Here is a 24,915-nt window from a genome sequence, read left to right as displayed (position 1 = left end):
GGTCAAGTTTGTCTTAACTTGGATAATTGGAGAAAGCTGAATTAAAAAAAAATCAAGTCATTTCGCAAGCAGAAGAAGTAGGGGGTCTTTTTTTCCTAAAAATGAATCCTTTACATCCTTGCTTTCCTTTAGCAGGGGCGGGGTTCCGAGTGCTGGGGAGACCAGCCAGAGTCACGATATGAGCACCGATACGCTTTGAGCATCGTGGCCCCTTCATTGTTTACTTACACCCACTTAGATCTACTTTACAAAGCTTCACGCCCTGTTCCCATGGGACAGCCTCTAAGCAGCGAGGGAGCCGACCAGCATGTAACTTTTCCCAAGGCTGTTCAAGGCTGCCTGCAGCCAGGTGTCTTTCTGGCCTATCTGCAGCCTGAGCTCCTTCAGGGGTTCTTCTGCAGCAGCCCTGGGTTGCCCAGACTGTCCTGGGGTATCATATGCCCCTGTTCCACAAGGAATCCCTCTGCACTTTCCTGGAGATCAACAAGAATATTTGCAGTTTCCTGTCTCCCATGACATTCCCACCAGACAAGAAAATGACCAGGCAACTGCTGCTAAAGGGCAAGTTGTACACATCTTTAGGGAAGCATTAATTTAGGTCTTTCTCCTGAGTTTTGACGCATACGTTGAAAATATTTAAACAATTGTGTTTGAAACATCTACCACTGTTTCTTTTGGTTCTGAACCAAACACTTGAAACACTGTATCAAGATGGATAAACAGATTCATGCACAGATGATATCCTGAAAACCAGACTAAAAAGTATCCCCTGGCTGTAGGTCCAGGGAAATCTCAATATATCTGATACCTGAGACTTACAGTCTGTTGAGACCGAAGAGTGGGTTCTGCAAAAAAGAGGGTAAGACTATTGTAGTAGTTTCCTTATTCCTATAGCAGGTAGTGTATAAACACCTAAATAGAACTGTTAGTATCTCTTTATGTCTGGTCTGTTAATCTTAAGGAAAAAAACACCTGAAAATGTTTTATAGCTAAGACAGTGCATTCCACTGCACAATTTTCTAGCACTGGTGTAATTAACTTCTGCTCTCCTTTTTCACCACTTACTCCTGCAGTGCTGTCAGTTATATCTTGGCATCAGTGAGACTGCAAACTCTTTAGGCATGAATTCTGTCTACCAGTGTGATCTGGTCTTGCCAGGACCAGTTAGAGAGCATTATAAAACAGATGCTTTCCACTGCAGTAACAATTTCCCTGCGTGTGGGAAATCAGAGTATAGAGATGTCTGTAAGCCACAGACTGGCAAATGAGTGTCTGTACCACTGATAAGTGAGGTCGAAGCTGTATGGATCAGTCTTAGAGCAGTGTATTCTGGCACATCACGAAGGAGAAGCAGAATGATACAGCTGACGTATTTCTGCCAGACTTACTTGAATTCCCTTATTTTTCAATGAAACTAAAAATACACCTATAGAGGAAATAGGAGAGGAAATACATGTTTCCAGCACTCATCAGACACGAATGACACATGGTGCAAAATATAATACAGCAATATCACAGAATCACAGAATATTCTAATTTGGAAGGGACCCACAAAGATCATTGAATCCAACTCTTAAGTGAATGGCCCATACAGGGATCAAACCCACAACCTTGGTGTTATTAGCACCATGCTCTGACCAACTGAGATATAACATTCTACAAACCAGAAAGATAAAAATTGAAGATTAAGATATGCTATTCCATGAATAGTTATAAATGTAGTCCAATATTGCTGGTCAGTCTTTAAATGCTTACCAGCAAGGATCAGGTCTAAGATAAATAGATATAAAAATATTACAAATTTCTGAGACATGGCAAACTTCAGGTTAGATTCATCAGGAGACTAAAAGCTATACTAGAGCTTCCACTGACTTACTGCTTGAAAGTGTGAAGATTGACATTACACCAGGTTGAATTAAGTAGCTTTCTATCTGCTTACAGATGCTCTGAAAGCTCTCCTAATGCTGGCACACAAAATTCCATCCTGATTAAACCTACATCCTCCACAGGGCCTCACAAATAATGGTGCAAAATAAAGCTGTGTCCTACTCAGCACCAGACAAATGCAAATGCATTAATCTCAAGGGAGAAAATTTCTCCAACAGAGTGGGCTCTAATCCAGTCAGTTCGTATTAGGACTCACAGTTCCAGCATTTCTACATAGGCACACATTTTTCATGTTTACATTTGCTCTTTAAGTCTTCTTTTATTTGAAGAACAAAAAAACAAAACAAAACAAAACAAAACAAAACAATCTTTGTGCTCTCCAGACATATTGATTTGCACTTGTACTGGATGTTAAAGATGACGTTAAGTATGTTAAAACAGAATGTGTCCAAAAATAACACCAATCCAGGGCATGTAGCCTGAAGGCTGGGGAAAAAGTCTATATCCTCTACATTCCCAGGTTTTTCAGGTTAATTGGATTTTATTTTTTCAAATAAACAAATTCCTCTGTTTCTGCTGGTGTCTGTTTTTGTGGAAACCAACAAGCTGCTCTGAGAGTTTCACAGGGCTCGACTTGGACACAATCACTTTGTACCCTTGAGAATTTGGTTTGTACCTGTGAGAAGTTTTAACATCAACAGAAGCAAGAACCCAAAACAACAGATGTAGAAAGCACAGCTGGTTCAGGGAGGCTGTTATTTGCTTTAGATTGTTTTAGATGGGTGTTAGTTGCAAGTAACCAGTAGTTTTGTGGGGTGTTAACGTAGAAGCTGATGGGGACACAGCACGAGTACCAAGAAACTGTATAAAAGAGGCTTTGTAGAATTAGATGCTTTTTGCCACTGCCTTGAGTTGTTAGTCTCCATATAACAGTATACATGTTATATATGTGTTGTGACCCACCTCGAATGCGACATATTTTAAGTGGAAGCACAGTGGGATACTGTGTGTTCTGGGGAAGCAGCCATGGCAGCCATGCATAGGATTTGCTGGGAAAGAGGAGCTGCCATTTCAGGCAGGACTGGACATTTCGTATTACTGAGGCACTGGAAACATTAAATGGCATAGAAATTGAAGTATTGACTACCCTGTAGTCTCAAAATACCAAGTTTGAATGTCAAGCTTAGGTGAGTGCTGCACCACGTTATTTTCCTTGTCAATTAGTCAGGATGTGTAGCACAAGAATATCTTCAAATTCCACTGGTCTCAAAGAAAATTGGGAGGGGTTTAAGTTCCCAAGTCTAAGATACAGAAGTGCTAATGCAGCATGTGCCCAGTGTAAGTTGGACGGACACAGTAATTAAATCTAGTTTTGGGACTGTTGTTACCTTGTTACAGCATTTCTGTAACAAAACCCCCATACTGGGCACAGTAGAAAATGTCGCATTAAACTCAGTGGGTCTGGACTCATCTTAATGCATTTTCAAGCATTTCAGGTTTTTTTACTAAATTGTATCACCATCACATTTCCAATTCTGTACTCATGCATATTTTTTCTTAAACTGATACTTGTCACAAATTGTTACACTGCTTTTTAAAATTGGGATGCACATTTTCATGTTATCATATTTAGGTAGCAAGTTCAAAAGGTAATAGATGCTTTCTTTAGAGGTTTTTTAGATTTCTACCATATGGTTTTTACTGTATCATCACAAATAGTTTTGTTTTACTACTTTGGATTCTTTTAAATGTAACCACTATGATAAACAACCAAGTTTTCAAGTATTATGACCTGAAAACTAATTATATTAATTACTATACATTAAAATTTTTAGGGCTGCAAGAAAATGAAGGCAGTATTAACCTTTAACAGGATTGTGGTGAATGGAAGATCAGCTTCTATCCTTCTGCTTTTTTATTTTACGTATTTCTCCCATTCTTATTGGCCCACTACATTCATATCTCTAGTCATTATTTTCATGTAGAAAATGCTTTAAATAAGGATACCCTAGAACAGATTTTGGAATCATATAAAGATCTAATCTTTTTCTTTACAAAAAGCAGCAAAAAAATCTTCATTAGCATCGAAATCTGCAGCATGCTACAGCATGGTCTGTCTTTTCTAACATGCTAAGAGTCTTTAACAGTTCTGCAATAAGCAGGTTCAACAAGCAGTGTGCATGCTTACCTTGGAAATGCAATCTGCTCCTTCTAATAGAGATCTCAGTCCTTTAAATCAGCCACATTTCCTTACTACATAAGCAGAACCACCATATAATCAGCATTTCATAAATAAATCCCTTATTGAATGATTTCACAAAGAGCCAGGCCCCTGTGCAGTTCTCTGTGTTATTCCCAAGGAAGGACATAGTTATTAGAGGAGGATTTCCTTAACCTAGTGATGGATTTTGAGATTTAGAGGGAGATGAAAGTGGCAGTGGCAGTCAGTATTATCCTTCACCTGAGCAGAAGCTTACTAGTCCTATCTACAAGCACAAGAAGTGACAAATATTGGAGTGTGCTCTGTTTTGAAACTGAGAAAAAAATATTGTAAATAACTATATATTCGGTATTGACTGCTCATTTGTTTTCTTAATATTGCAGATGCTTTTTAACTGTAGTAACAGTTTTTCACTGTAATAGATAAAACACTATAAATGAAAATTTCCTGTTTATTTTAATGTGTATACCATATGGCTGAAAAACATGAAATTATATTTTAAACTACTTAAATTTCTTAAATAATATAACACAACATATTTTGATGCTTAAAAAATCAAGTGAATTGTGGATACATTTTTAGTGGACAATACCATGATGAAGAAGTTCTAAGACACTGAATAGATCTTTAACTTCAGTATGGATTATGACTTCACAAAAGGTTTTAAGTAGATGCATTCATCCTCCATTAGAAATGTGCAAGAGTGCATCTGTAGTGGCCAGAGAGCCAAGAAAGGCCCTATGAGGATCCTAGCATATACTTCAAAAGAAAAGACGGTATTTGCATACTCACCTTTCATATTTCACTGCTGGATACCATAAGAATGAGGAAAATCATGTTCTCTGAACTTTGAGTGATTAATTTTTCAATCTGGAATGTTTTACATGGCCCATTTTGGTTAAAAAAAAAAAAAAGGCTTTTAAGCAGCAAAAGGAGGTAAATATTTAAATTAAATTTATATCTTTGTCACAATTGAGACATAGCTAAAATTACTGAATTACATTTTAACTTTGCTTCACAACAAGCAGAATTCAGGAAAGCAGTCCAGCCCCTGGGACTCCAGGATTATGACACATTTGCTTCTATAACCAAGGGCAGCAGGAAAAATTGTCATTAGCAATCATAGGAACCAACTTAAATCTTGCAGCCCAGGTGACTGAGTTTATAGATTTAATCACAAACCCAAATCTGAGTATCACATGTCAGCCTCCTGACAACAGAAACAAATTACACACATCTGCTGCTATGACTTTCCAACCCTGATGACAGTCAGTCCATTTTCCAGAAAAGAGAATATGTATTTGAAGTTTAAAGAATAAAAAGTATTTTTAAATAAGACAGTAATGGGCAGCAAGGAAATGTAGAATCTTATGCACAATGGAAGCCAAATACACCAGTTTTGAGTAAGATATGCAACATAATAAATAGACAAAGTGAATAATCTAAATTCTGGCATATGCTTCACTGTTGTCTTTGAAGAGCTGAAATGCAACTCTTATCCTAAAATCATAGATATGAAAGGAATCTCAGAAGGTCACTGCATCCAACTAGTATTGAATCTTGGTCAGTTTTACCTCTGTCATTCTCAAGGGTTTTTGCCTGGTTTTCTGTTGGAAAGATGTCAATGTTCAGTGCTGAGCAGTGATTTTGTGAATATGTGGTGGTACTAAATGCTTGGGACATGTGCTTTGTTGTGTGTCACAAAAGAGTTGATACACCTTTTTACTCTGCTATAGAACTGCCAGTTTTCTTTTAAAATAATCAGTCCTGGAAAGGAATGCTAACTTATTTTTTTCTTAATTTCAAAGCCCTCAAGCAGAGGAAGATGAGTCCTACTAGGCCTGTCCAGTTCCTTGTCTGACAGTGGCCAGGGCCTCACTAACCTGTGAAGATGTTTGCAGGACAAATTCTGGATGAGCTCAACACAGTGGTGTCAATTCTGCCCACCTCTAAAAGCCAGTTACATAGCTGTCATTGACTTCACTGACGATTATGTTAGTTTCGCACCAATATTTTTTCACACATATTATTCCTGTCATTCTGTATTCCAGTGAAGTAACCTTGACTAATGGGAAAATGACTGCACTAATGGATTATTGTTTTAGTAGGCCAACTATAATCTATTTTTGCATCTTGCATTGTCATCATCTGTAATTCTTCTCAATCCTATTAAGGCTACCTGTAGTTTCAGACACCCACAGCCAAAACACTAGATACATTATATATATGTATGACTTACAAATAAGTGGGTTTTAATGGCACAACATTGCCTTTCAGCTTACTGTGTAGAAGCTGTGTAAACAGATGAGTGTTTGGATTGGGACCACAATTTTGGCAGGCTTATTTTCTGCACGTACTGTTCTGTCTTTTTCTAGTGCTGATGCAATTTCAGCAACTAATGTTATGTTGTAAGTGCTGTAGCTGAGAAGACTTCAGGGCTTCTGGCTTATTTAATACGCTCTTGTGTAGAATTCAGTGTCATGAAGCTCGATTGGCCCCAATGTGGCTTGATGACTGGAAAACTATCAGTGCCAACAGTGTCTCCACCAGTAGGTGGTACTGTATTTTTACTTTAGGGTGCATGCTGGAGAGTGAAATAGGAGCAATTTAAGATGTGTGTTGGTGTGTTGGATTCCCATGTGCAGATGATGCTGGAATCACAAAGCACTGGACAGACTGCAAGTGCTCTGAGGCACAGAGCACAGCACCACACAGTGTGCTCAGAAGCTGTGTCAAAGCCTTTCACCATCATCTTCCAGGTCCAGACCCTAGTTTTTGCATGACTACTCTGCACAGGGATTAGCACTTCTGAAATGTCCATGCGGCATCTGGCCATGCCCAGCAGTTTTTTCTGTGCCCTGAGGTGAACCTGCAGTAGGACTATCCTTGCGCCTCCCAGGTTCGGTGGGTGTCTCTCCCCAGAGATGTCTCTTCAACTCCCAGACTGAAATCTACAGGGAACAGAGAGACTGGCTTATCAGAAAACTTTCTGGAAAACACTAGATCTTCATTCAGTTGTATAATTGGGATAATGACTACTTGTAGTGACCCTACAGGAGTTCCAGAAGCTCTGTACAGTCAGTATTTCTGTTTAGCAGAATTTTATTTCAAGTTAAAATAACACAGGAAGTCTTGGTTGGTTGCACAGAATAATGATGGTAAAATGTTTACACATATAAAGGTGATTCAACTGATATTAGTTCTGCTTAAACAAAAATTATCAATATATGATATTGCCACTGATAAGAGTGATAGAAAATGCACTGTAGATAAAAAAGGTTTAATAAATTTAACCTTGCATGTTATTCCTTCTTTGTAGTGTAGAAGGAGTTAAGGTGGCACTATCTGGGCATTTATAAGGGATGTGTACAAATAATCTCTGTACAGCAAGTACAGCAATCTAATAATTTTGAACTTCAGTCTAGAGACTTTTTTTTCTCAGTTTATTTCTTCACATATTGCTCCTGCAGGTCTGCACTAATTCACCAAGTAGTGGGGTAAATGGAGTTCCTATGGTCAGAGCTTCACTCGCAAATCTACTTCAGTAATTTTTTTGTGGCTGCATACCAGGACAGGTAAGAAACCTGTCTGTAGCTTCTGTATTGAACAGAGCTCATGTTTTGACACTGTCACATAGCAGCAACTGCCAGCAGAGTAACGTAGAATGGGCCAGCTGAGCAACAATGACAGGATTTAAAAACGCCACAGGCAATTTTCCTAAATAATAATTTAGAAGAAATAGATCTTGCCTCATGTCTGTACCTGGCTGCACAGTGAACAGGCTTTCTAATTGTCGTGAAACTTGTTGTCATCATCTTCAGTATTTACAATAATATAATTAAATACTGCATAAGGAAGTCAATGTATATGCATATGAGAAAAAAAATCCTCAACAAGATTAAAGAATTTATAACAACGCCAAGGAGTCACACAAATTATGGAAATTAAGTCATTCATGGCTAACACAGAGGTAAAGATGGGGTTTATTAAGGCACAAAAATGAGGTTTCCAATGCCTTTTTTATTTATAAATGTAAAAGATAAAAATTGGCTAGATAGTGCTTCCATTTTTATTGAAGACCAACAATTAAAGTCAGTGCTTGCTGACTATAAGGAAAGTTTCATGAAACCTTTCATACATTACATAATTAATGAAGTTATGTAACTACATAAGTAGCAGGATTTTAACATAAATTTTCTCCTGAATTTTCCACATATTTAATAGGGGAAAAATAGTGCAATAACACCGAAAGGTATAGCAGGGTTTCATGAGACACTTATTCCTCTTTGGGAGAAATGGGAACTGCCACAAAATTGCTTTGACTGTTAGTACATGCATATTTTTACCTCATACACAAAAGGTTGATCTGTGCTTAGCTGTATCTGGCATAGCTCCAGGGAATTAAATGGGTCTGTGCTGATTTGCATTAGCTCATGATCCAGGCATTGCTCTAAATCAGTCAAAAGTGTAATTTTGAATGGTAAACTGGCATCTTTTTCCTCTTTATGTCAGTTGCTAAGATTGTATATCAATACTTTATTTTCTTTCCCATTTGACCTTTACATGTCATCCAAAATAAAGAAAAATATGTCAATATTGATAAATTACTTCTATGTAATTTGTTTCTTCCTGACATTGTCTTGAAGTTCTTCAAAACAAGTTGAGTATGAAAACTGTTAATCATCAGTGAAGTATTCACCCATGAATTATGCCTACTCTCTTCTGTAACACTATTATAGATTGCAAGTTTTTTGCATCTGTCCATTGACTTGGATTGTTAGTCACAATTTTTTTCTGACTTCGTATTTTTTCTCAGAAGAAAAAGTTTCATAGTGGTTTTTGCAGTTTATTATAATATAAAAATATGAAGCATGTAAAGATTTTCAGCCAAGAAACAATAAGTATATAGCATCATTTAAGTTGGAAAATAATCTTAAGATCATTGAGTACAAGTTAACCTGACACTATTAAGTTCGCCACTAAACCATACCCATCAACACCGCATCTATACATCTTTTAAATACCTCCAGGAATGGTAAGTCCACCATTTCCCTAGGTGGCCTGTTCTTTGGGTGAAGAAAAACCTCCCCTGGCACAACTTGAAGCTGTCTCTTCTTGTCCAGTTGCTTTTTACTTGGGAGAAGAGACCCTCTCCTAACTACAACCTCCTTTCATGCAGTTGTAGAGAGGTGTAAGGTGCACCCTCAACCTCCTTTTCTTCAGGCTAAACACCCGCAGCTCCTTCAGCCACTCCTCGTGGGACTTGTGCCCCAAAACCTTCACCAGTTCCATCGCCCTTCTCTGGACTCGCTCCAGCATCTCAGTGTCTTTCTTGTAGTGAGGGGCCCAGAACTGAACACAGGATTCACAGTGCGGCCTCATCAGTGCCAACTTCAGTGGGACAAAATCCTGCTGGGCACACTATTCCTGATACAGGGCAGGATACCAGTGGTTTTCTTAGCCACCTGGGCACACTGCTGCTTCATGTTCAGCCAGCTGTCAACAAAGGTGTAAATCAGATAAAATATTTTATTTGTTAATTAATTAGACTTTGATGTCCATAGTCTGCTAAAGGACTTGGCTGGTACTGAGGCATATCTACAGAAGTGTTAGCTGCATTGTTTCTCAGTATTCTTGCTCTGGGTACTGCACCACAGTGAAGCCCTGAGCAGCAGATCAGCAAGAGCTGTGCCAGGGGAAGAGGTGGTCTTTGGCAGGTCACCCTCTTCCACCTTCTCTGCGGCTTCAGCAGGACCTTGTGGATATTACCACTTCCCTTCTCAGTAGATCTGCCAACTGAGTCACTTGCAGGATTGCAGCAAGCTCAAAAAATTGACACATTTTTGCAGAAACAGGGGTGTGAACACACAGAGTTGGCAGATCTGAGAAGACACAGAAGGAAAATACTAATTTGGAGCAGTCTGCAGACATGCATCTCTCTGTATATGTGGTTTTATCCTATGGGCATGCTTATGTTGTACAAGAAGATCACAGTTTGCTCCCAGACCTTCAGATTGTACTTTAAAATTTTAATTTAATTTAATTTAAAATTATTGCTCTGGTTTTTTAGTGGTAACCTGTTTTAGAAATGTTAAAGCAGAAAAGTCAAACTCTTTTTATCATGCAGCCTGCACTGGATCCAAGCCACCTTCCATAGGAGTTGTTATAATGTAGACATAGTAAAGTGGAATGGTAATTAGAATCACAAAAACAAATGCAATGTTCCTTTTCTCCTAACATACAGAGTGCTGGCTATGCTAAAAAATAAATACAAAAATAAAATATGAGACTTAGACATTGGAACTGATCTCTTGGTTTAACCACAGGACTGCGAAGTCAAGAATGCCTAAGACAAGGAAAACCAAGTTATTTTGCTGATAGTGTCATCACATTTCAGCAGTATGCCCCAGTGGTAAAACTTTTCAAAACCAATGATGATCAGTTTTGGTGCTGTGCTGCAAAGCATGGTTACAGCTCTAACCTCAATCCTGCATGTCCCTGTGGTGCTCTGTGGAGTTGTGTTAAATTTGCAATGTTGCCTCTACTTTGAGAAATCCTTGTGCATGTCAAAGATATGCAGACTGTCCCAGGAAGTTTGCTGGGCAACACGTAATGTTTTATTAAGCCTTAAATTTTGTAAATGTATTTCACTTAATCATGCCAAAGCCAAGGCCTTAGACTTCCGTATTGAAACTATTGACTGGGTAATACAGATAATTATTTCTTATAACAATTTGGAGCCTGTTAAGCCACAGGGAGTCATCTCAGGGTATGCATCACCAGGCACTGCCCTTGTTCTACAACGCTGGCATAGTTTGGCCAGGGAATCCCTCTGCCTGACTGCAGATTCACTGGCCAAAGCGAGCGCTGGCATCTTGTCACAGACATAAGTGGTTGCACATCAAGACTGCTCACCTCTTCTCTCAGGTGCAAAGGGGAAGAAAATTAAATCTACAGAAACTCCCAGGAGAGGCATATGGTGCCAAGGCAGTTCAGGAGAGAAGTCTTTTCTTTGGATTCAGTGTCCAGGTGGGGCCACAGAACTCCCCAGGTCTGGGACTTGATACCGATCTAGAAAGCCCATTCGGGGTCACACCTGGAGCCCTGCATGCCCATTCCCCCCTAGGACGGGTCCGGAGGGGTGGCGGGGATGCCGCCTCCGTCTCCACCGGAGAGCGGGCGCGCCCAGGTGCGCCGGGCGGTGCCGGGGCGGGCGGAGCCGCCGGCGCGGAGCCCGCGGAGCCCCGCAGCGATGGGTCCCGGAGAGGCGCTGCCCGCCCGCCCGTCCTGCCGCGCGGGTCAGTGTGTGCGCGGCCGCGGGGGCCGGGGCACCGGGGCGGGCGGCGGGGGCGCGGCGCTGGCGAGGCAGGGCGCGGGGATTGCGCGCGGTCTGCGCGGAGGGTTCGCGGGGCCCGGGACGCGTGCGGGTTCGCGGGGCCCGGGACGTGCGCTGAGAAGAGGGCGAGGTGCGTGCTCCTGCAGCCCCCTGCGCCCGCTCCGCGGGTGCGGTGTCCGGAGCCCTGCACGCGTGAGGTTTTCCTCGGCCTTGACGTCACGGAGCTTTTCCGACGAGTGGCGCGCGGCCGGCGCCGGGGAGGCTCCTGCCCTTCTTCCGTGGCTGCCTCGGGTTAACCATCTTTTCACCTTTGTTTTGTGCTTTTTTTTGTGTGAGTCTCCACTCCAGGTGTGCCAAGGAAGAATTCCTTGCTTCTTCTCAGTACACCCACTTTTGGCACCAGGAGCCATGCCTTGGCAAAGGTGGGCTTGGTATTTCCTGGGTGACCGAGAAAGGTGTTTCATGTTTCTGCCAGGGGTGACCTGAGTCGTGAGCTCAAATGTAAATGGTCACATTATGTGTCTAATCAAAGCAATTCGTTTTCGAGATGAGTTAGGACCAGTATCTTCAGTGGCAGGTTAAGAGCCAAGTTGGCTGTCACTAACCAGGGCAAGTCAGCCCTGGATTGCAGGATGACAGCAAGTTAGACATGCCACAAAGAGGTGTGTTGCAACGGGCTGGCTGATCTACCCGATTCAGATAGAGAGTATTTAGGTGTTTGAGGGGGAGAAAAAAATGGATTTAGCTGAATAATTAAAAAAGTTTAGAAGTTACAACAGCAGCTACCTTAGCTCAGACTGGTTTCCTGTTGTTGCCAGCCTTGAGTCAGAGCTGGGAGAGATTATTTCTACAAGGAGGTGTTCTGCTGACAGGTTCATGTTTGTTGACATTTGGAAGTGGGAGGTGAAACTAGCTTAGCTACAGAAACTCTGTGCTGAGCGAGCCAGGCAGCCTGAGTAATTTGTAACCTTCCTCAGCCTTTCGAAGTGATCCTCAGACTGTTCACAGAGGTAATAAAATATCAGTAATTCCCGGACCAGCCTCCTCTTCATATCTCTAAGGTGGTTCTTTGATCAGTGCAGTGACATGCCACTTCTCATGCAAGTGGAGCAAATGACATGTTAAAACTATGAAAAGCTGCTCAGCACAATAAGCAGAGATCATAACCATTCAAAATTACTCTTCTCAGTGACAAATCCAATGTTTCTTTGTGAATGTGAGCAGAGATTGTAGTTCAGACAGGAGAGAAACAACCTGTGGCAGTCACTGGGTGACTTAGTACAAATGGCATGATTAAATTTTCCTTATTCGATGTCGTAATGTATGCTGAGGAACGAAAAACTTTAGAACACATAGAAAAAGTAGCAGTAGTGTCATGTAAAAGGGAATAAGCCTGCCATTCATCTCCACCTAAATGCAAGTACATCAGTCACAAAAAAGGAAGAAGAGTGTTACTTTCTTCACTTTAAAAACCCAACACACTGATAGAAGCTGCCCTTACTATTGCAGGTAGCTGAAAGACTACCCTTATCAAGAGTACACTTATCTTCATATTTTCTTTCAATTAAACGCAAGGAATGTTACTGCTTCTCACACCAGCCTGGTTTAGCATCAGTATGGATATTGGGAGCGAAGGGATTTCATTCATCTCTGCATTGTTTTTTTTCACAGAATCATAGAATAGTTTGGATTGGAAGGCACCTTTAAAGGTTATCTAGACCAAGCCCCATGCCATGAGCAGGGGCATTTTTGTCTTGCCCTGATACGTGTTTACTAAGAGAAAATATATTTATGCTTAAAGGACTTTTCTGTAATTTTGTTTCGTGATTTATTCTTCACTAATTATGTCAAAACAAGTACATACAAATTTTTCTTCTTCTAAGGCTATGTTAATAGTTTAGGATTTTAAAATACTTTCAGGTGCAAATGCAAATTCCATTTGTTTACATTATCCAATTGTAATTTCTAGTAATGATAAGAGGGTAGAATAGTATCTATCCTACATACATGCAATAGTAATTGCATGTTGATCTAAGTTCTCTAAGATTTTAATCTTCAGCTGTGGAATATGAACATACCCATCTTGTGGGAGCATTTTTATTAAGTCTGATTTAGCAATACAAAACAATTCCTGTAATATGGAAACACCCTTGGCAAGCAAGAAAATGTGTTTGCACAGCCTGCAAATCAAATTATAACTTCCTGTAGTATGTTTGTTGTACAGTATGGAATGGGAAAACAGGGAGCTGGTACTCACTCTAGTTCCTTACTTTCAAAGGGTGCTGTCTCCCAGAGTTAATACCGGCATTTTCAACTGCAAATATGAGTTTTTTAAAACCTTACATATTTTAACTATTCCTTGTTAAACTGTATTAAATGAATTATCCAAGCCTGCTTATTGTTAATTGTTCAGTGAAGTACTTTTGACGTAACATTATTATTTCCAGAGCTTACATCTGAACACAGAGGCACATCCTTTTCTGCTAAGTCCCCAAGTGGGGTTTTTCAGTTGGGGGTGGGGGGGAAATAAAAAAGGGAGTGTATTACTGATGCTGCCACTCATCAGGATGAATTGTTCATGTGTTATTTTAATTACAGGGAAAACATGGAAAGCAAAACTATATGTTGCATCCTCATTTATATGAATCACAGTGGACTGAGCTTTTGTACTTCTGCACCAACTGTTTCATATTTTAACATGTCTTCAGAAGAAAACTTTTTTTCCTAAAAAGATTGCTCTTAAAAGTATTCCAGTCTATATTCTCTGATCCACAGTGATTGCCTGATGCATTCCACCATGAGAAACTGAGACATCAGCCTAGATTGCCTAAACCCTGTTGCAGCTTTGCTGCCTGACCTATGCTTCCCCATGCAAAATAACAACTCCTTTTGCTCTTTAAAAATGCAGTCCCTCTTCTCCTTTAAAAGCACATCTAGGCTGATAACAATGATGTCATTGCCACAGACTGTCCTCACAGTGATACTGATAATGCTTGGCTGGCTGAGAGTGTGAAGCTTTGGTCTCTACTCAAGATCACCCAGTTCTCCAGCAGCATTGCAGGGATAGCTGGGGGAACTGTCCCCTGTGGCCTGTGCTCTACCTCCACCCAGGGCTTGCTGAGGTTAGGTGAAATTTGCTGTAAGGTGTAATGAGACCTTCACCTGAAAATTTTAAGATTGGTTAAATAAGACTTGGCTCACACAGTATTCACTGAACACTTTTAATAAAATGTCTTAGAGCCCATATGCAGTGAGAGTTTGCTCCCTGATTGATTTTCCTTCCTTTTTCTTCCATTTGTTTTTGCAATCTTAGCTACCAATGTAAAAACAGAAGCCTTGAATTGCAGCAGGCTTGCTTTAACAGGTGAAGTCCAAAATCATGGATTCGGCTATATGTTTGTGGTCTCTGCTCAACAAAAAAGAGCCCTTTCATCTTGAGGTTTCAGGTTAGCTTTTGAGCTGAATTTTACATTGAAGCTAATATATTTTTGTTGCATTCCTTGGTATTGCCCTTATTGCTTGCAAAATATGTACATAAATAATGTATGCACCCATGAACTACAGGGGTGGGTAATAACCCAGGGCAGCATTGTGTACATTGTGTAGATTTTGTGGGTTATTTGCAGAGTCAGAAATTACAAATGCTCTGGAAAGACATGAAAAGGAGTGAGCAGAATGAGGACAGGGCTCTTCCAGAGCTGAGCTTGGGTTGTGAATCATTTGTCCTTTTTCTGCTCCCAGGTGCTGTGCTCTCTTTTTCTTGCCGTGACTCCTGCCAAGCATGGTGCCAGATCATCAATGTGTCTGAATCACACTCTGCTTTCGTCACCTCTGTGGAGGGGACTGGAAATGAAACAAACTGGAGCATTTCCATGCCTTCTGGAAGCAAATACCACCTCTACATTGGCTTGGCTTTGGCAATAGTTTCCAGTATCTTTATTGGTTCTAGTTTCATATTGAAGAAGAAAGGACTTTTGAAACTGGCAGACAGAGGAGTCACCCGAGCTGGTAAGTGGTGGTGACGGCGTTGCTCCTGCTGGGGACACAAACACCTCTTGTAACTCAACAAAATCAAACTTCATGTCATGGATCACATGTTTAAAACTGTACTTTAATGCTTATCACAAGTCCTGTCTTGGTGAGAGATGGAGACATAGTATTATTTCTCTGTGTGTGATTACAGGGACTGGGATTTCAGAACTCGTAGGACTATAGGAGCTGCAGTGGGTATTAAATCTAGTGAGCTGGTACTATTTCCTCACTGAGAGCAATTCGTTACCAAATAAAATTCTCCATGCATCTTACCCTTCAAAATGCCTTTCTCTCTCTTTTTTCCATCTTTTTCCCCCTCATCTGAGATAGAAAGTCTTAAGCTGGTAACTAGGTTTAGCTTTTTGCTTTGTGTTTTTTCTCTGCTTTTTTAAAGTAAGTGCAATGAGTTGTAGAAATGATGTTTATTACACAAGTTTCTACTGTTCGTACAACTATCCCTTCATCAAAGTCAACAGATGGAGAGCTAGAAAAAGAACAATTGAGCTAATCTCATAATTTCCTTTGCGTGGATTTAATGCATAGCATTAGCAGTTTTTCTTTCGTTTGTTGTGTTTATTGCAATATACTGTTCTAGAGAATTTGGTTATTTGAAAAAACTGCAATACTGAATATTCCACATACTTATGTTTTATGTTAAAAAAAAAAAAAAATCATGTACACAAGGTCATTTTTCTTTCTATTTTCTTCCAACCTAAAGTAAAAGGAGAGTCAAACTACAGTTGACTGTATGCATATATTGGATCTGGCCTGGAAAAGCATTTTGAGACATTTCTTAAGCTCACCAAGAATCTTTATAGATACTTTACTTTTGCTTGAAACTTCCCCTCTGTGTACCTTTAGTCAAATAGAATTTTTCAGAAGTCCAAGTCACAAAGCAGTAGAGTGGTTAATTAAAATGTCAGTCAAAATTAAATATTCTTCTTGTTGCATCCAGATAGCATGCTCTTTTGGTACTTTGGAGGTGCAAATGTGAAGCTGTACTTTTTGTTTCTTACAATTAGGTGATCTGTTTCTTCCAAGATGAGGTTACTTTTTCTCTTTCAGGACAAGGTGGATATTCTTATTTGAAGGAATGGCTTTGGTGGGCTGGACTGCTATCAAGTAAGTCACCTCTTTCCTCTCAGCCTATATGTAAATCTACAAAAAGCAGATGGTTTTAAAGAGATTTATTCCCTGATTTTTCATTCCCTTGACTTAAAAGAAATTTCCTTGCAGTCACATTCATGACAAGCTGTTCTGATATGCCATCTTTCAAACACTGCATTTGCTCTTCAGAGCTCTTTGCAGAATAACCACCTTTATTATCTGGTCAAACGCAGGGGAATTGCATCTGTCCAGCTTCTAGGAGTACTTAGGAGAAAAGTATTTAGCTTTCGTCAGCATTTATTATTTCCTGAAGAGGTTGTGCAGCTAATTTTGAAATTAAAATGTGCATATATAGTGTGGAAAAAAGATTTCAGTTTATATTTGCTATCATAGCTGTCATACAAAATATTTACAATAGTGTGCCTTCTTAAATCCCCCTCCAATCTGATCCAAATGTTCTTTCTTCTGCAGTGGGATTAGGAGAAGCTGCAAACTTTGCTGCCTATGCCTTTGCACCTGCAACCTTAGTTACCCCCTTGGGTGCACTGAGTGTTCTCATAAGGTCAGTATCAATTGGGAGCAAGCCTTGGCAAATGAACCACTCACTGCATGAGGGGAAAATAGTGTCTTTAGTTGGAAGTAGAGATTTCAAGTAAGAAAAGTGAAAAGCAATTTATGGACAAAAAATGCTGTTTGTTGCTTGATGGTAAGATATTTTGCTTATTTAGAGCTGACTTCTCTTGGCAGATAGAATCAAAGCCTTGTTCCAAAGGCCACTGAATGCCTTCCCAGTAGCCTTCCACCTATATTACAAAGTATTTCTTATCAGCATATACCAGGTACACTGCTGATGGAAAATAATTTTTCTTTTCCTAGAGAACTGAAGCTTTTTTAAAACCTATTCTTCAGATGTGACAAAACTTGAAATAAGAATACAGTATTCCCTCACTAAAATGTTTTCAAAAACATTTCTATTTATAGGAGCATAATTTCATATTAAGGCACACTTAGTAAACCTTTTGGTTTTGTTTTGTCATTCTGAAATCCTTCTGGAAAGAAGGCAAAGGAAATTTTAGCTTTTTTCAATATCCACAATTAAAATTTATGGTTCTTTTGAAACATAAATGTCCTTCAAAGCCTAATTATTTCCTATGTATGAAGAAACAAATAATTCCCCAGTACTTAAATACATATAGTAATGTGGCTATCATAGTAGCAGAAGAGACATGGACTACACATACAAAAATGTTATGGGAAATAAATTTTTAGCAAAATGAAATTATTGTATTTTAAATGTGAAACTCTGATTTTTAAGAACTGAGTATTCCATATGAAACGCTGTGTTTAAAGCAACATGTGCCACATATTAAAAAACAAACAAACACAAAAATTCCCCAAAAAACCCCAAACAAACAAAAAACTCCCTAGGTTTCTTGCAATAATCTAACTGCTAAAACTGCAGCCATTCTATCATAGTAAAATTAATGTAACTCAGTCACCTGCAGTTGTGCTGGGATCAGCATGTGGGTAGATGCAGATTAACTGGCTGACTGGCTGCTGCTTTGCCAAACAGCTGGAGTTTTATTGCCCTCTTCTTTGATGGGGATAGCAACTGTTCGAATTTTTATGAGACAGAGAGGTTTTTAGAACTTCATGTCAGTGAACTCATTACCCTTGTGTAAAAAAATGTCTGAATTTTGATCAGTGGGTTGAATAACTGTTTGTGAGCATGTTCACACACCATTAAGCCTGTGTCTGTGCCCAAGGTTGTGCTCTAACAGGCTAATCATGCCCCGTGAGTGGTGTCATTCAGGCCGTGTTATTGTCCTTAGGTTAAATAATCAACCCCGTGGAGATCCTGGGGTTGGTCTCTTTGGAGGGGGAGACATGCCTTCTCTGTGTTTTTGGGGGCAGTCCTGGCAAGCCAGGAAGACAGCGCACCTGGGTGGGAGAGCCTGGGGAGGGATGAGGAACAGTTTCCAAAACTCATGCGCATGGGATATAATGGCAAATGAAGTGCTTTGAACCATTTTTGGAAGGAAAAAGCAGCTCTTGTACAGTGAGAGTGCATACCCTGACCCAGGCAATCAGGAATGAGAAGTTCCTTAGCAAAGTGGACTTTTTTACAACCTGGAGGAAACTGAGCAGGGTTGCTAAACTCCCTAAAACCTGACCTTACCTTCTTGGTCATGAACAACTTTCTTGGAAAAACTCCTTACAATTTGATTGTATCAGGCTGGTTTACCATATATCCAAATGCAAAAGAGGTTTTGAATTACTGTCATGCGACACAGAGAGATTCTGAATGTCTTTTGTGGCTGGTGGAGCTGAACATTTTATTTCTATTTTCCTGAACAGTGCTATATTGTCATCCTATTTTTTAAATGAGAAGCTGAATATTCATGGAAAGCTGGGCTGCATACTGAGCATTTTGGGGTCAACGGTCATGGTTATTCATGCCCCAGAGGAGGAGGAGGTCACCTCACTAGATGAGATGGAAAGAAAACTGCAAGATCCAGGTCTGTATGCAACTGCACCAAACACATGCTACAGTTCATAGGGAAGTGTCCAGGATGCTGAACAACTCTGAGCATGTACTTGGACATAGTCTGGTATTTTATCTCATGTGCATTACTCTTGCCTTTCCTCTTTCTTACAGCCTTTGTTACATTTGCTGTTCTCCTAACAGTGGTTGCACTTGTCCTGATTGTTGTTGTGGCTCCAAGGAGAGGTCAGACAAATATATTGATCTACGTTTTAATTTGCTCACTCATCGGTGCCTTCTCTGTCTCGTCTGTGAAAGGCCTGGGCATTGCCATTAAACAAATGCTGGAGCGGAAGCCAGTCTATGGCCATCCATTGGTTTACATTTTAGTGGGCATCTTGGTGCTCTCAGTCAGCACTCAGATCAACTATCTCAACAAAGCACTGGATATGTTCAACACATCCCTGGTGACACCTATTTATTACGTGTGCTTCACTACAACGGTGGTGACATGCTCCATCATCTTGTTCAAGGAGTGGAGTAGTATGGAACTGGGTGATATCATTGGAACCCTGAGTGGATTCTGCAATATCATCATTGGTATTTTCCTATTGCACGCTTTCAAAAACACTAACATCACCTGGAGTCAGTTGATGTCCACTGTTGCCAAAGAGTCATCACTACCACACCTTGAATTTGAAACCAGTCACACTTTGCTGGAAAGCATGGAAGACCCAGCTTTGGCATATGAGGAGGACAACATTTTATTCAGTCAATGAAATACTCAAGGAATATTCCTCATCAAAGTATCACAAATTGCAAACTCAGCCCACCCATGTCTACTAGAATGCTCTACTTTTCTGCAGTCCTCTGGAAATTTGTCTGTTGAGGACTTTGTTAAGTGTGGGCCACTCCTCTTGCCAGTTGTTGGCGTAATGAATTAAAATGTTCAATAATTAGCATGACAGGCAGAAACCTGGTAGTGATTGTATGTTAGGCAAAGAAAAACATGGTCCTTTTTTTATGCAGCATTTCTTCTTGGGAAATTTTAGTAAAAACCAATGGTCTTTGTAAGCTACGTTTAAAAAATGCAATTTTCTTTTAATGCCAAAAGACAATCCTTGCTGAAGTGACAGGTGCTCCGCTATTATCTTGGTGATGGCCTTAATATTTCTGGCTTTCTTTATATTTTTATAATTTATTGCCAAACAAGCTTGTAGATACTCTACATGAAGGATATTCACTGGAGACATAATATGAAGAAAACAGTGTTTAACCCTCTTAGCTTTTAATATAAAATTTTATGCAAGACTTTTTCAATTTGATGACCTGCCAGTGAACATTGATTAAATGTCACAAAAAAATTTTAGCAAATACAATTCTTAATAACTCTCATCTTTTCTACCCAAGGCATCCTAAATGGATTGTGAATCTCTGAATGTACGTCTACCTTTTTATTTCAAAACTAAGACCAAGTTTAAGAAAAAGAAAATTCACCAGAGGCCTGAAAAAAGCTGCTACTGGCTTAAAAAGTTACATGAGCTTATAGAATTAAGTATTCAAAGGCAGAAGAAAACCAGAACATGCAATTAAAAATTTTCATTTTGTTCTATATTATTTTGAGGATTAAGAAGGGGCTTTACTTGTTTTTATATTTCTTCCTAGTACTGCCATCTATTAATTAAAACCCATTTAAGCTTTTCAAACTTTTTTCCTCATTTTCTGGAAAAGTATTGTTCTTTATTAATAATAAAGCAGTCTGTTAATATTTATACTTTTATAAGTGCAAAATCCATTTTACAATCCATGCACTACTTATAAAAATACTAAGTAAAGGATGGGCTGTAGGCAAGGAGTGAGAAACATCAAAACATCTCTTTTTTTAGTTTGGTCTTTTCATCTTTTCTAAAAATGAGTATTCACCTCTATTAGACATTTAACAGTATGTTAATCTACCAGAGGCCTTGAAGATTGGTATCTATACTACAGTATGTTCCTCAGTTGTGCTCACTGATCTTCATGCCACAAAAAAGCTTGCACAGTCCATGGTTTACTCATTACAATCCCCTTTGTTTTCCACTTTGTTAGTAAGTAAGTAACTTCAGCAATCAGATGTGTGGATGGTGACAAGCTCACCAGAAAGTAGTATTTCTAGTCTTTGGATTTTTAAGTGTGAGTCCAGAAAGTTTTCCAGAGGATGCCAGCACTTCAGCAGTTAAAAACCAGTTTTAATCAGATGAGATTTATATGCCAAGCAGAACTTCCTCATGGAGCAGGCTAGATGTTTTGTAATGTTCTAAAGGTTTAGTAGAAGAGGACAGTTTGGATAGAAAACTGTTCCACCAAAGAAAGCTCCTAATTTAGCTGTAAGAACAAAAGGGTTGCTGCTTATATTTCACATGTTTATGTGGAAGCACTGTTACCCAGGAAAAGGAACATTTTCACAAAAAATGTACTTGCCTTCAAAATATAATGACATTGAATACATTGTCAGTTTGGAATATTTTTCAGCCAATTGACTGATGAGACTTGCAGCAATTCTTTGCTGTTAAAATGCATGTGTTAAAAACGCTTCAGAGAACAGGGTTTAATTACTTCTTAGTTAATGTGGAGAATACTTTGGTTTTATTGACCAGATTCAAGCTTCAACATCTTCATAGTTAAAAACAAGTAATACAAATAATAAGAAGACTAAAGATGGAGGGGCTTTTATAGTTTGTTTTTTAACAAAAACTTGAATTGCTTTTCACTCTGAATTACACAGTTCAGAGAATAACTGAAGAAAATATGGACTGTAAAAAAGGGAGAAAGAAATGCTTTTGCATAGTTCGTGGCCTCTTTATTTGCTTACACAGTCATCACTGTTGTGTGACCAAATGAGTTATTTGTAAGAAAAAGCAACCAGTCCCGTTCTTGGATGGATGTGTGTTGCCTTTTTTTAAAGATATGTCATAATACTTTCTCTGAGAAGAGTGTGGACTCTTTTCATACCAACTGCTGGCAATAATTAACTTGTACCAAGCAAAATTCCTGTATTTTCTACTGGACCTGTGTATCTGCTATTACACATAAATAGCAACTAATAATAAAAGAATGTTAATGTCAAAAAACAAAATTAATGCTTATTTTCATGGTGCACAAGAAGCCCATCATGTTAAGAAATAAATTAGTGGCTAACTTTTTGTATAAAAACACTTGTTGTAAGAGATGTTATTTTTTAAAAATGTTTATATTTAGTTACTAGTTTGGAATAACTTTGATTTTTTAATTGAAATTATGCTAATATTTCTCTTGTAATAAATTATTCACGGTTATGTACTAAATGATCTGTGTTTTTTAAACAATGGATAAAAAAGAGTGTCATTCATATTTCTAAACTAGAGCAGAAAACCAAAAGCTGATGTATTAGCCATGTCTGTCTCACAGGCAGTCTCAATGGAGAGTATTTCAGTGAGTTGTCAGGTTTTCTTTTTTTACTTTTTCTAAAGTAATTAGATGTGTTTTGGTATGTAGGGTGAGTGGTTAAGAACTAGAACAAAGCAAACCTCAGAGGCAATACATTAGTAACCAAATTACAGCTTTTAGATGCTGATACTGAACAAATCTTGGCAGCTACTCATTATTGCCATACCTCAGGACAAATTAACGGGCAATTAAGTTCATTACATAGCTGCACCGACTAAATGTAGGTAGGTCAAGAAGACTTGGGTACGTTGAAAAATCGGTATGATTTTTTAACTATCAGTTAGTTTCTATAGAAATCTGTTCTACCATTTTTGTTTTCCATCCACACTTGAAAGAACAATGCTATAAAAAGTCTTTATCCCAAAGGGTACATATTCAAAACCTCAAACTCTACTCATTAGGGTTGCATCCTGGAGCTATATGGGGAATTGCATCCTTCTAGCAAACGCCATTCTCTCACTCTTTAAATTCCAGCAAAATAAAACTGGCAAGTGTGTTAGAAAATATCTTTCCAGCAGGGCAGGTTTGCAGTAGCTGACTCCTTTTGGGCAGGTTTTTAAATGGTGCCACAGTTCAGAACATGACTAGGATGCTGAGCAGGAGTCAGACTGGTGGTGCATGAGGGAGGATTGATGGTGGTGTGCTTTAGTGTGTCTGTAGAGCCTCCCATCTGTGAAATTTGTGGGGGGAGCGGGGCAGGGAGGGGATGGGAATTGGTCCGAAAACCAAATGGCACTGGAAACGAGTGTTACCAGCCCTGTACACACTAGTAATTGGTCTGCATTGCTTCTCAGGAGTACTTTTGACAAGTGAATTCATTTCACTTTCTGAAATTACATTCCATTTTGTCAACAATGCATCTCTTTTATAGAAAAGAGATGTATCCTAAGTGGCTGACTCGCAAAAGCTTGGAATTCTGTCTTTTTTCTTCCCATCCATAATACAGACTTGTTCCAAGTTTTCTGGTGTTTGATCAGGAAACAGTAGCTAAATTTTTACAAATGCTGAACACTCCTACAGCCTTTGACAGGAGGTTCCCTGTATGGAGGTGTCTCCTTTATTGCTTTTTCCAGATCTCATTTTTATCACATGGAAGTTTTAAAAAACAGCAGACATCTCTTTATGGTCAGTGACAAGGATGTCACTCACTGTTCACCCATTTTTGCCTGTATGGTTAGAATTTGAACTAAGCTCACAGTCACCATGAGGTGTAAGGTGTCCTACTCAGTCTTTATTCAAGGGTGTAGCTGTTCTGATAAATAAATACACTGTAGATACCTGACCTTTGTACTGCAGACCATTTCTTGCTGCCAATTAAGCACCAGTTTCACTGACTCTGAATCATGTTCTAGTGCTTTTTCATTTATTTACTGTCAGCTTGATAATAGCAGCTGTTAAATTTATCTGTGTCAGAATATTAATAACAGCTTCCTCAAATCTTTCCCCAAGCAGCCTACAGAAAGATTATATTGGGAAGTGGAGGCCTGGTAGGCAAGCATTATTGGCTCCAGGTATTAGACCAGCATGTTGCCAGGATGGGTGCATATTCACCATGGGACAGCTCAGTGAGACAGGCAGGAGCAAGGTGCTTTGAGTACACAAACCTAGTGGAGCTGATTTTTACTGCATGGTGCTGTAGCATATTGCATACTAACTTGCAGTAATATAGCAAAACCAGTTTTACAAGAGCTGTTAAAAAAGATGCCTCATATATTATTCAAAGTCCCCAGGTATTTCCTATTGCAGAGACAGCTCGAATTTCACATTTGTAGTGTGTCATCTGTGAAAAGCTTTGTACTTCTGTGGCCTGGGCATAAACTGTGGTGAGCTCCACGTGTGTACTGTCTCATTGTCTCAATTTTGGCTGAGAGGGAGTGGAGCCAGGACAGCTGACCTGAACTGGCCAAGGGGATATTTCATAGCATAGAACATCGTGATCAGTGTATAAACTGCGGGGCAGTTGGCTGGGGGACTGCTGATTACTGCCTGCAGATGGGCTGGGCATCAGTCTGCAGGTAGTGAGCAGTGGTACTGTGCATCATTTGTTTCTCTTGGGTTTTCCTCTCTCTTTCTCCTTTTAATTGCTATTGCTACATTTTACTTTGTTTCAGTTATTAAACTGTTCTTATCTCAACCCACAAGTTTTACTTTCTTTCTGATTCTCTACCCCACCAGGGCAGAGGTCAGTGAGTGAGCAGCTAGGTGGTACTTTGTTGCCAGCTGGGGTTAAACCACAACAGCTGTACGGATCTGCATTCAGTCATAGGTCTGACAAAGGACTGAATGCTCATAAATAAATTGATTATGAAAGTAAACAGTGACATCAGTTGGTGGCAATTCTGGCAAATTACATGAAATAATAAGAATATCAAGCTTTATTTG

General features: G+C 39.4%; 1 protein-coding gene across 1 annotated transcript; it reads left to right on the top strand.

The window, feature by feature from the left end:
* Positions 1-11,360: 11,360 nt before the first annotated feature.
* On the top strand, positions 11,361-19,847 carry NIPAL1 (NIPA like domain containing 1; the record flags this gene model as incomplete). The annotated part of the gene is made up of 6 exons (XM_082281687.1): positions 11,361-11,406; positions 15,186-15,452; positions 16,542-16,598; positions 17,055-17,145; positions 18,942-19,102; positions 19,243-19,847. 6 exons carry the CDS (start codon positions 11,361-11,363, stop codon positions 19,845-19,847), a joined length of 1,227 nt encoding a protein of 408 aa, XP_082137813.1.
* Positions 19,848-24,915: the final 5,068 nt, after the last annotated feature.

Source organism: Coloeus monedula (genome assembly GCF_965178545.1).
Source record: "Coloeus monedula genome assembly, chromosome: 5".
NCBI lineage: Eukaryota > Metazoa > Chordata > Aves > Passeriformes > Corvidae > Coloeus > Coloeus monedula.
The sequence above is the reverse complement of the archived record's forward strand: the minus strand, read 5'-3'. Positions and strand labels throughout refer to the sequence as shown.